This window comes from Molossus molossus, unplaced genomic scaffold (genome assembly GCF_014108415.1).
Source record: "Molossus molossus isolate mMolMol1 unplaced genomic scaffold, mMolMol1.p scaffold_m16_p_22, whole genome shotgun sequence".
Taxonomy (NCBI): Eukaryota; Metazoa; Chordata; class Mammalia; order Chiroptera; family Molossidae; genus Molossus; species Molossus molossus.
The window spans coordinates 37,883,478-37,896,154 of NW_023425358.1; the positions used below are offsets into that span (position 1 = coordinate 37,883,478).

The window sequence follows — 12,677 nt, forward strand, 5'->3', positions numbered from 1 at the left end:
CTGGAGGGCACCAGGCACAGCTGGGACCTGTTGGACCCGTTTTCTTCCCCCCCACCCCACCCCTTTACCAGGTGGCGGCACCATGGGGCACCGGGCACCTTCAGGCTCACACGGTTCTCTAATTTCTGAGAGACAGAGCACGCTTTTCTGCGAGGGCCAGCGAACAGGTGATCACTGGTCAAGCCGCTCATGCACTGTGGCCGGGGAAACCCAGTGTCCCCAGTGTCCCCAGTGACCAGGCTGGGCTAACATGCCCACCGGGAGGGCGGGGTGGATCTGCCCCATTTAAGGAAGGAACTCAGGTGGGGATGTGGCTCACGAGAGAGGCAGCCAAGATGTACACCAGTGCACACACATATATACACACACATGTGCATACATGTATATACACAAACACAGAACACACATGTCCATCCCAGAAAGAGCCCTGGGCTTGGGACCAGGGTCACCTTTCTGACGTGGGAGCCTCAGGCTGGCACGTTTTTGGGACACTCACTGCCCACCTGCTGATCAGGGTGGGGGATGGGCCAGGTGGGCCCTCTCCAGGTCTGACTTCCTGCCGCCCACAGCCGGGAGCCAGGACAGGTCGGGGCAGAGGGCAGAGTGGAAGTGGAGGACCCACTCCTCCCTGCCAGCAGAGGAGCCAGCATGGACATACAACCCCACAGCTCCTCAGGGCGCCCATGTGGGAAGAGCCCCAAGGAGCTTCCTCTCCAGGAGGGACTCAAAGACCAGAGGGCGACCAGGGGCTTCCGGGCCGCAGAGGCTGCTGCCTGCACACCACCTGGACCCTGGCCCTCGGCGCAGGGGGAGAGGAGGCTAGGACCTCTGGGTGTCCCTAGCAGGGGGTCCCGGGACAAAACCACAGCGAGGTTCACATCCCAAGGGCATCACCTGACAGTGATGCTGTTCTGATGCACGTCTGATTGCAGTCACTGGGTGCCAGTACCATGGTGACAGGTGCCATAGCAACCCCCTCCCCCACGCACGTCTGCAGAAGCCGTAGGTGGGATTACTGAGTTTGGGGTAATTTAGTGACGCAACTGCCCTAGAGAATCAGGGTCTAAAGCCCCTTAGAACACGGGGGCCTGACAGTCAAGGACAAGCTCTCGTGGGGTCAGGAAGGAGCCCCGTCCAAACCCCCACCTCCATTCAGTTCGTCACCACCACCACCTCCATGGCAATGGGCAGGGTGAAGTCCCAGGAGTGACTGGGCAGAAGGCGCAGGTCACATTCCGCGGTGCCCAGTGGTCCTTCAGATCTAGAGGATCATCAGGACAACCGCCCCTCCTGAGTCCCCCCAAGTTCAGTCCCCTCCCTCTGAGGTGACTGTGGTCCTCAGTCTGTGTCCCTCTCTGTCCGTGGCTTTATTTGCACTTGGACCCCATCCATGCTTCCCAACACAGACTCTACCATCGCTCTGCACAGTTGTCCAAGGAGGCGCCCAGCCGTGCCCGCACCCGCGCCCGCCTGTGGTTTGTTTGCGGAGAGCGTCCGCGGCAGAGCGCACCGAGCACTGAGCATGCGCTGTACCGGAGGAGAACCGTGCGCGATTCACGTATAGGACGGTTGGTTATCGGGACAGCTGACCACTCCACACGCGCCTGTCTTATCTGTGAGCGCTTCTATGAATGTGGAGGGTGCTGCCTACCTAGAGTCCATGACCTGTCCACCTGTCCCTGTGTCTGTCTTTCCACCTACCTACGCTGAGCAGTGCCTGGCAGGGTGAGCCACAGCCGAGTGTCCTCATTGCTACTGAGTGGGATCAACGAGAGTGCCTGACTCAGGTTGTCCTGGAGGCGCTGCCTGTGAACATACACTCGCTCACTCTCATGTGCACTCACACTCACATGAACACATGCTCACTCACACTCATGTGAACACATGCTCACTCACACCCATGTGAACACATGCTCACTCACACACGCTCACACTCATGAGCACACATGCTCACTCACGTGCACACACGCTCACACTCACGTGAATACATGCTCACTCACACACACTCACGTGCACACATGCTCACTCTCACGTGCACACTCACATTCACGTGAACACATGCTCACTCACACGGTCATGCTCACACGTGCACACACGCTCTCACGTGCACACTCACACTCACGTGCACAGACGCTCTAGCAGGGTTTGGGTTTTATGAAAAGACACCAGGGAACAGCATGCAGAGGGTGGCCCCATCTGTGGTCCAGACCCGTGAGAGGCCCCACAGGGAACCGGTCTGGTCATGTCCTGCCAGGCCCAGGGGCACACAGCAGGGAGGAGGGGTTGGGGGAAGTCTGTGAAGATGGGAGGAAGGTGAGCTTCTCGTGGACCCACAGGCATGACAGTGTCACCAGCCATGTCCTTCCACGGAGTCTGGGAGCTCCAGACGCATCAGCAGGCCCTCACCCCACAGGGATTGGGGGGCGGCTGGCTGACCTCAGGTTGGGGCCATGGACACATCCCACCAGGCCGCGAGGACCGCTCTGCTCTGCGGGAAGATCCTGCACAGGTGGCCCGGTGGCTCCAGCACGAGGTGGCTCCCCCCTCCCCCCCACCCCAGGAGCCAGGGACAGGCGGAGGCTGCCAAGGCCGTCTGCTGTCAGCGTTGGGAGGTGAGCTGTGGGCCCGCTGCCTCCTCACTGGCGTCTCCCTGCTGCTTCTAGACGCAGGCACAGCACGTGCTCAGCGACCCTGGGCCGTGGGGGACTGACTGCATCTTCCGAGGGAGGCTGGGGTGCGCCCGAGGCCTGACTCAGGTTGACCAGAAGAGGCTGTGGAGAAGGAGGCTCTGCAGCTTTGTTCTAGAACGAGCCAAGGAGCCAGCCTGGAGGAGCTGGCGCTGAGCCCGAAGGGGCTGCTGGGAGGGGCAGGACTCAGGTGGGAAGTGACAGCCTGTGCTGCTCTAAGGGGACTGCTCACTTCGCACGACTGCCCAGTGACATCAGCCCGAGGACGGTTTCCAGTCTACAGACGGTACACTGAGTCTGAGCCGTCATCCCATTGCCCTGCGTCACGCAGCTGTGAGGGCTGCATTCCAGCTCAGACGCGTCCCTCTGGGCTGTGCTCATCCCACAGGAGACGTGGCCTGCCAGCGTCCCCCGGACCTCCCGGCATGTGGAGTCCATCGGCCACCTTCCCAGGATCCCAGACTCTTCCCATGGGCCCCGCTGAGATTCGGGCTGTTCCTGGCCCCGCTGATCACAGGCCAGACCCCGGTGCTGGGCTGACCACCGGGCACCTTTCTGCCCTGGTCTCTGCACGTCCTACAGCACAAGGAAACAGCATCAGCCCTGATCCCGGGACAGGAAATGACAGGCCTGCCGCAGGGAAGGTGGGGGACTCGGGTCCTGAGTGACAGGACAGACAGGGCTTTGTCAGGGATCCCGCTTCCGCAGTCATCATGCCACAGCTGAGGTCCTCGAGCACAAAAGACGACTTGTCACTCAGGTGTGACACAGCCCAGGGCTTCCACCTCCCTCCACCTGTGCACCTGACGGGTGCTGTTCAAACATGGAACAGACTCCTGGGCTCATCTGGGACCCCACGGACCCAGGAAGGCTGGCAGGGGAGCAAGAATCAGCAGTTCCCGAGCCGCGGACGACCTTCCGTCAAGGTCACGCTCCACATGGACAGAGGTTTTCCTCTCCATGATCATCTTGGTGGGGCCCTCGCCTTTTCCTACTCGTGAATCCTGTGACTGGGTCCACCTAATGTGCACAGTCTCTCCTGGCCACGGCATTATTGGGGTTCAGGCATGTGACCTCATCTAGACCAATCAGAGTCCTATCCAACTACAGGGGCGGGGATCCTGTGCTCTTTTCTTTTTTTTTTTTTGGTTAATCCTCACTCCAGGACATTTTTAGATAGAGTGGCAGGGAGGAAAAGGGAGAGAGAGAGGAGAGAGAGAGAGAGAGAGAGAGAGAAAACAGTGATGTGAGAGAGACACACGGACTGGTTGCTTCCTGCATGACCCCATTCCCAGGGCCAGGGATTGAACCTGCAACCCAGGCACGTGCCCTGGACTGGGAATCAAAACTCATGACCCTTCGGGCCACAGGCCAACGGTCTAACCGCTGAGCAAACTGGCCAGGGCCTGTGCCTTCATGAGTGCATGAGATGGAGACCCTGCAGGAGTGACCAGGTCACAGCCAGACACCATGTGGGGGCTGAGGCTGAAGACCACGCAGAACAGGGAGAGAAGGAAGACTTCCTGCTGGGGGCAGAGGTCTGCACGCAGGCCCAAGGCTAAAACCGACTCCCTTATTTGTGAGCCAACCTGTTCCCTTTCCTCGCTGGTTCGAGCCCGAGTTTCTGCCACTTTGCACAGAACCTGGACCTGCTGGCACACTGCACTGACCCGAATGATTAACTACGGACGGTGAGGGTTTGTTGCCTCTCACAGGCTGTACCCCTCACGCGATGGTCTTTGGTTACGACAAACGAGCCTGCGATGGGCACCCCTGCACACGTGTTCTCGTGCACACGTAGCATTATTTTAGCGCACGCTTGGAATGCTAGGACAGCAATAATGCATAATCATGTATTTAATGGGCCCTTACTTTCTACCACTACAAACAGCGCTGCTATGACTATAAATCTTGGCGAACACCTCTGATGACTCCCTGGGATGCATTTCTCGAAGCAAGGGCTGGGTAAACACGTTTTAACCTTTAAACTGCTTCAGCCAATTTTATCTGGGGAGTCAGGGCTGCCCTGCTGGGGAAGGGGTGGGGGGAGGTCTGGGCAGCATTGCCCCAGGTTTTCAGGTTGCAGGTTTTTGTGAAGTCCTGGCAGAGTGATTACTTTGGGCCACAGTAAAGGGGGGGTGGTCCCCTCAGATCACTCAGACAGAGCGATCGTGGACGGAAACAAGCTCAGCGTCTCCTAGGACGACGATCCGGACAGGGCTCGGCTTGGGCTCCGGCTCGGTGGGAGAGGCCCAGGAGCGAGGGGGGCGGGAGGAGAGAGCCCCCAGGCTCGGGCCCAGCATGGGCGGCCGGCCCTTCCCGGGGACTGGCCGTTCCAGGGGACTGGCGCTGCCCGGGGACTGGCCGGGTGCTGCCCGTGCGCGTTTCAAAGCCCTGCTTGGGTGCGAATTGTCTCTTTTCAGACGACCAGTTTTCATGGTCACCTGTAGCCTCTCAGTCACCACCCCAGCCTCCTCGGTCCCCCAGACTCTCAGTCCAATGCCCCCAAGAGCCTAGGTCCCCCCCAAACTCCCAGCCCCCAAATCCCTTGTCCTCACACCCCCAATCCTCCAGCCCCCCAAATCCCTCATGCCCCCAATCCTCCAGTCCCCCAAATCCCAGCCCCCAAACCCCCAGTGCCCCAAATTCCAGCCCCCCAAACCCCTCGTCCCCTCACGCCCCAGTCCTCCAGTCCCCAAATCCCAGCCCCCAAACCCCCAGTGCCCAATTCCAGCCCCCCAAACCCCTCATCCCCTCATACCCCAGTCCTCCAGTCCCCAAATCCCAGCCCCCAAACCCCCAGTGCCCCAAATTCCAGGCCCCCAAATCCCTCATCCCCTCACGCCCCAGTCCTCCAGTCCCCAAATCCCAGCCCCCAAACCCCCAGTGCCCCAAATTCCAGCCCCCCAAATCGCTCGTCCCCTCATGCCCCAGTCCTCCAGTCCCGCAAATCTCAGCCCCCAAACACCTAGTCCCCCAAATCCAATCCCCCCAATCCCCCAGTCTCCTCAGATCCCCCAAATCCCTTGTCCCCTCACATCCCCAATCCTCCAGTCCCCCAAATCCCTCATGCCCCCAGTCCTCCAGTCCCCAAAATCCCAGCCCCCAAACCCCTAGTGCCCCAAATTCCAGCCCCCCAAATCCCTTGTCCCCTCACATCCCCAATCCTCCAGCCCCCCAAATCCCTCATGCCCCCAGCCCTCCAGTCCCCAAATCCCAGCCCCCAAATCCCCAGTGCCCCAAATTCCAGCCCCCCAAATCCCTCGTCCCCTCACGCCCCAGTCCTCCAGTCCCGCAAATCTCAGCCCCCAAACCCCTAGTCCCCCAAATCCAAGCCCCCCAATCCCCCAGTCTCCTCAGATCCCCCAAATCCCTCAGTCCCTTCACGCCCGCCCCATCCCAGGCTCCCCAAATCCTCCCATCCCCTCGGGCCCCCGCAAATGCCCTAGTTCCTTCAGCCCCTCAAGTCCCGGGAGCCCCACCCCGACCCTGCCCCCGGGGCCGCGCCCACGCAGCCCCCGCCCGCCTTCCAGCCGCACGCGACGCGGCCCCGCGCTGCCGCCGGCGCTCGAGGAGCCGGCCGGGGGACGGGCCCCCGGAGGCGGGGCCGGAGCCCAGCTATTTGCCCGCGGCGCCCGCGGCCCCGGGGCCCGGCGACTCGGCCGCGCCCGCCGCCGGAAGTGCGCCGCCCGCCGCCGGAAGTGCGCCGCTCGCCGCCGGAAGCCGCGCTGCCGCCATTTTGTTGCCCGCTATGGCGGCGCGGTCCGGGCTGGGGCCGGGGAGCGGCGCCTCCGACTGAGCGGCAGGCCCGGGGCGGCGGCGGCGGCGCGCGACAGGACCTGCCCGGGCGCCGGGGACGCTGTCATGTACGGCGCGAGCGGCGGCCGCGCCAAAGCCGAGCGGAAGAGCGGCGCGAAGGAGGAGGCCGGGCCCGGCGCGGCGGGCGGAGCGGGCGCCCGGGCGGAGCTGCTGGTGTTCGGCTATGCCTGCAAGCTGTTCCGCGACGACGAGCGGGCCCTGGCCCAGGAGCAGGGCCAGCACCTCATCCCCTGGATGGGGGACCACAAGATCCTCATCGACAGGTCGGTGCCTCCCCAGCCGCCGCTGCTGTGACGGGGCCGGGCGGGCGGGCGGGCGCCGCGGAGCCCGCAGTCGGGGGGCGGGCGGCGAGGCCCGCCCGGGGGCGCAGGCCGGGCCGCGCGTGTCGCCGGGGTCGGCGCGGGGCTGGACGCCGCCCTTGGAGGCCGCGTGGAGCCGGCGGCCGCCGCGAGCCGGGCCCGCGCCCTGCGCCCCGCGCCCTGCAGCGCCCGGCCGGTGACCCTGGCCTCGCACGGTCCCTCCCCGGCCCCGCCGGGACGCCGGCGGCCTGACAGCTCCGGGCGCAGGGCGCGCGCCCGCGGATCGCCGGCCGGGTGCCGTCGTGCAGGCGCCGGGCCTGGCCCTCGGGGCGGGTTTCACCGGGAGGCGCACGGGCTGCTTTTCCAATCAGACCAGCCTCGGGGACCCGCCCGCGGGGCGCGCGCCCCTTCGGCCGAGGGGCCCGGGCGCAGTGTCCGAGGGTGTCTGGTTGGAAAAGGGAGGCGTGACACGATGTAGGTCGTTTGCTCCCCCCACCCCACCCCACGTCTCCAGCTCCCCTCGCTTCTCCCCTCCTCGGGCTTTGTGTTCATTGGTTGGTGGTGTGGGGGTGTTTTTTGTTTTTGGCTTGTTTGAGTTTTTTGTTTTCTTTTTGCCGCTTGGGCACCCCCCCCACTTCTGGGGCCCGGACTGAAAAGCCAGCGGTGACCCTCCCATTAAACTGTGGAGTACCCTTGGAGTGAAAGAACCCGTCATTTGTGACCGTTAAAACTGGATCCTGCAGAGCCCTGGAGTGTGACTCTAGGGCTGACCTCTGAGCTGACCAGAATGGACACTTAAAGTGACCCAGTAGGCCTTGTCCACCCCTGACCTTTCCGGGTGGAGTTAGATCTAGGCAACAAGGACTCCTGCAGGGAGGGTGGCCAGCTCAGGTCCCGACGAGGGCTCCAGGCGCTCAGGAGCTGTGCCTTCCACTGCGGTGTCCACGGAAGGCCGTGGCCCGTTGTCAGGCCGCTGGCTCTCCCAGAGTGCCCCTTGCGCTGTTTATTACGAAAGTTTGGGAAGCGATGAAGGCTGAGCTCCATACAGTTTTCCGTCTCATCCTGTACATGACTCGAGTCAGGTCTTCCAGAAGTGGCGGGAGCAAACGCCACACGTGTACGTGTGTGATACTTTTAAGTAATGAACCACTTTTGTAAGTTAAGGAGGTTTACGTCAAAGTAAAAGCCATTTTGGAATTCAGTGAGATGCAGTCACTTTCGCTACCCTGGAGTTTTTGGCCTTTTGTCTTATAAATGTCTTCTTTTTTTTTTTTTCAGGGTGGGGTCCTCATTACAAAAGCCTGCGTTAAAAAGTTAGGCAGACTTTTGTTTGTCCCGCTACATTTGTTTTTGGACCCTGAGTCTGGGAAGTGAACCTCACAGGCTCGCTCCTTGCTGGTCGACAGCATCTCATTGAGTCATTTACGCAAAGGTGTAGCGGGGCTGCTTTCCTTACTCTCCGTTTGCCAAGGGACCTGCTGGTCCGCGTGGTACCTGGGTGTGTGTCGTGTAGAGTATTTCCTGGGGGTGTGAGTTCGGAAGGACATATCCGTGCTGCATTCTCTCAGCTGCACTCTGCTCCCAGTGAACCTCCTTCAACTGCATGTACATGTCACTGTTCCTGTGTGTGTCTCTCTGTCACATAACCCAGCACTTCTCTCCTCAGCCAAGTGGCTAGGGGGCGAGCCTAGCCAAGATTTTACTCCAATGGACGCAAGTTTCTTTGATGAAGATCTCTCCTGAGAGTTCGGGACTAGCAGAGAGAAGCGAGGAAATTTCGACCGTTTGGTTCTTACGGATAGGTATTTATGTATTCGGTTTGTGTGAATGTAAGCTATGATATTTGACTCTTCAGAAAAATTTACTTTGCAAATGGCACTGAGTAGCTGACCAAACCATAGACGGTGAGGCCTGCCAGTGGCGTGCATCTGCATTATGCTGTTAAGGGTGTTTGCCTTTAATGACGAGTTTACCATGTTGTGGAAAGAGCTTAGACTTTGCTAAGTAACTTCAGTTTACAAGTAGGTGAGCTGTGACTAGCCAACTTAAATATAAATCTGAGAAGGGTTCTTATGTTTGTTTTACTACTTTTATTTCTTTATTTTAATTGGTAAGTATGTCTAGAAAAGCTCGCACACCACCCAGCCTGGACCGTAACTTCTTTCCGTTGACCAGCATGTTCCTGTTACAGATATGACGGGCGTGGTCACCTGCATGACCTTTCCGAGTACGATGCTGAGTATTCCACCTGGAACAGAGACTACCAGCTCTCTGAAGAGGAGGCACGAGTAGAGGCCCTGTGTGATGAAGAGAGGTATTTAGCCTTGCATACGGACTTGCTTGAGGAGGAGGCAAGGCAAGGTACTGCTCAAGAAAAACTTACTTAAGCCACAAACGTTTTAAAATTTTTTAAGTATTTAAATTTACTCCCATTCATTTTTTTATACTCACTCTTTCTGATATTATCTTGACAGTACCCAGTGGATTGGAAAACAGGCGTCTTTGCGTTCTGGGAGGACCTCAGGATAGTTTATATGTAGAACCACAGAGAATTTTCCCAGCTTTTGAGGGCAGACTGGGATTTGACAAAACAAAAACAAAACTCTTTAACTGTCCTTCTTTAACAGTATCGTATAAACTGAAATTGATGTTCTTGTCTTTGCCTTAACAGTCTTTAATGCAATTCTTAACCCAGATTTCTCAGCAGGAAGAAGCGTCTCACAGGAGACGCGTCTGCTGTGTGGTAAACGTGCACTGACAGCGCGGAGGGTTAGACGTGCCCGCCTCAGAGAGCTCGAAACAGTGTGTTGTGTGCTTTACTGCAGCTACAACTTTAGAATGTATGACGTTTCCTCAGTAGGTGTCCATTGTGTTAATGAAAGTGTCCTTTTTATTCAAGAGGAAGAATACAAGCGCCTGAGTGAAGCTCTAGCAGAAGATGGGAACTATACCGCTGTGGGGTTCACTTACGGTAGCGACTACTATGACCCGTCGGAGCCGACCGAGGAGGAGGAGCCCTCTAAGCAGAGAGGTGAGTGGAGGGGCCTGCTGGGCAGTGTGCCGTGTGCCGCAGGGGCGCAGGGGCGGCGTCAGAGTGCGGTCGGTGCCAAGTCGTCTCGCGTCCCTGTGACCAGGGAGAACGGTGGTTTCCTTCCGAGAGCAGAGCAGAGCTGACAGCTAGAAGCTGACTTGTTCGTGAAGGTGGACAGGGAATTCTGACTTTATCTGCATTGGGTCTAGTTTTTCCCATTTCTCTTTGATTCAGGGAACAGGAAATCACCTGGATTGTAGAAACACTCTGAATTCTTTATTTCTGGATTGACAGATAATGTGTTGATACCTATCTGCAGTGGTTTGTTCTGGGGGCATTGAAAGCCTAGGCCTTAACTGCCCTCAGGCTAACCTGTTTCTTCATGTCCCCTTTGCAGCTGAAATCATGACAGGTGTCCAGTGGCAGGACACCTGGGGGTTTAGTTATTACAAGCAGAAAACAGCAAAGATGCTGTGGTTGGCTTGGTAGGACCCAGACACATACTGACCACAGTGTTTTTGTTTTGTTTTTTAACCCTCACCTGAGGATATTTTTCCATCTATCTTCAGATAGAGTGGGAGGGAGGGAGGAAGGGAAGGAAGTGGGGAGAGAGAGACAGACAGACAGACAGACGTTGACTGGTTGCCTCCCACACCACCATGACCAGGGCCAGGAACAAACTGCAACCGAGGTATGTGCCCTTGACCTGTATCAAACCCATGCATGACTCTGGTCCGTGGGCCGATGCTCTAACCACTGAGCAAAACTGACCTGGGCCGTCCACAGTGTTTCAAGTAATATCTACATAAGATTGAAGATTTTAAATTCATGCTTTTCTGGTTCAACCATTGAACTTTGGATATTTTAAAAAATAGTGCTACTAAAAAGTCTGGACTCGTGTAGCACAGGGACAGGTGCCCCTGGTCACATGGGAGCCCTGTGAGCACCACTGCCCAGCCCTGCGCCCATCAGTCACCCGGTATCAGAAGTGATGCCGCCAGCCTGCAGCCTTAAGCATGGGTCGCTGTGTCGAGGATGTTCTATGGAAAGGGAGACGTTTCACTTTAGAAACCCATTCGAATGTTTGTAATCTAGAATCACATCCTACTAGGGCTTAATTTTAGAGCTCAGCGGACCTGCTGTCTGGCACCTCAGTTGGTTTTTCCTACGTAAGAAACCAAACAGTGAAGTCATGGCGGCAGTTGAACGATAAAAAAATGCCATCTGCTTTGCAAGGTGCAGCTGTGCCCGGGCTCTTCGCCCTCAGTGAGGGTGTGACCCTGGTAGAGCAGTAGGGTGTCGGGCGAACCTTCTCAGGCCTGTTCCCTGCTGCCCTTCCTCCCACCCTGCTTCATGGTTGAAAGAGCCGCTGTTGCACGGTCCTGTCCTGTTAGCTTCTAAAGAGATTGTCAAATGCGATTTTCAGGTAAAGCCCCATTAAGGTATTTAATGCCTTGTACGATGACTTTTGGACCTATCACCGGAAATGTTCTCGCAGGTATAAGAAGTAAACGCTCACTTCTTCATCCAGAGAAGTTGTCTGTTGTAGGGTCCTGGGCAGCTTAGATCTTGTCCTGTCTCTGAAGCCTCTGTGGTACATTGGCTTTAGAGAGCAGTGTTTGGATCAGAAGGAGGCGTGCACAGCACCATCCGCCGTGAGGCCCGGGAGAAAGAGGACTGTGTGTTGGGGGCCTGCTAAGTGGAGCGTTGTGGTGCAAATGCTCAAGTGTGTCATCTCACCCAAACCGCACCCTGGCCCCGGGAGAGGGTGCTGCTCTTGCCTTTGTGCAAAAGGGGAAACTGAGTCAGGGCACTCACCCAGGGTCCCAGACCTAACTGATGTGGCCCCAGGTATGCGGTCCTTCCTCTGCACCACCCCCTCTGCCTTGGGCTTCGCTAAAGTGGTTCCACTCACTTGTGGAACAGAAGGGAGCGCTGGAAAGTGCTTCCAGGAGAAATGGGAGATGAAACATGAGGGACCAGCTCAGGCCACTGTTGCACTCGCCTGTTGCTCGCTGCTGGTGGGCCGTCTTTCTCTCGCTCGTGGTTCTGAAGCTGTGTGTTCTTCTCACAGAGAAAAACGAGGCTGAGCGCACAGAGGAGAATGAGGAGCCCTTCATCGCCCCTGCGGGACTGAACGTGCCGCCTGACGTGGAGCTGGTAGGTGCCTCACGCCCTGTTCGCCACGGTTGTCGTTGACCGCGAGGCGCTGCTTCTGTGACCCAGCAGTCCCGAGCGAGGCTGTCGCGGGAACCAGCGCGGCAGCTCCCAGGGCTCTGCTCGGGGCCTGATGACTGACCATGGCGGGTTCAAAGCCCTGTTTGGGTACGAAGTGTCTCTTTGGAGACTATGGGCTTTTAATGGTCACCGTTGCCCTTGTGAGCTCAGTGACTGAATCTGAGAGAGGAGGCAGGACTTGGGTTCAGGGTGGGGTCCTTACCCTGTGGACAGACAGGCCACATGCTAACCCGCCAAGCTCAGGGAGGCCTGTATGGCGAGTGCTACAAACTCAGGAGAGACTTAAAGTAACCACACGAGATGGATACAAAGAAACAGAATTACTTGGGTTTTGTGCCCTCCCGCAAATTGAATCCACAACCTTTTGGTGGTGAGATGATACTCCAACCAACTGAGCACTTGGCCAGGGCAAAACCAGGGTTATTTCTATGTTTTTAAATTTTATTTATTTATTTATATATTTTTAAGGGAGAGAGAGGTAGAATTATCGATGAGAGAGAAACATTGATCAGCTCTCTCCTGCACACCCCCCACTGGGGATCGAGCCCACAACCCAGGCATGTGCCCTGACCTGGAATTGAACCAGGACCTCTCAGTCCATGG

The 12,677-nt window shown here is 57.8% G+C and overlaps 1 protein-coding gene across 3 annotated transcripts in view; it reads left to right on the forward strand.

Moving 5' to 3' along the window:
• The first annotated feature begins 6,551 nt into the window (after nt 1-6,551).
• The window catches only part of LOC118639824 (splicing factor SWAP), a 41,659-nt gene continuing 35,533 nt past the window's right edge, over nt 6,552-12,677 (forward strand). The window contains exons 1-4 of one of the 3 annotated variants that reach the window (XM_036276370.1): nt 6,552-6,769; nt 8,997-9,166; nt 9,705-9,836; nt 11,911-11,996. In XM_036276370.1, the coding sequence (XP_036132263.1) occupies nt 6,552-6,769; nt 8,997-9,166; nt 9,705-9,836; nt 11,911-11,996 (606 nt within the window). Of the gene's footprint in view, nt 6,770-7,291; nt 9,167-9,704; nt 9,837-11,910; nt 11,997-12,677 lie in introns of those variants that run through there. The other 2 variants (XM_036276372.1, XM_036276371.1) reach the window with 2 other exon arrangements.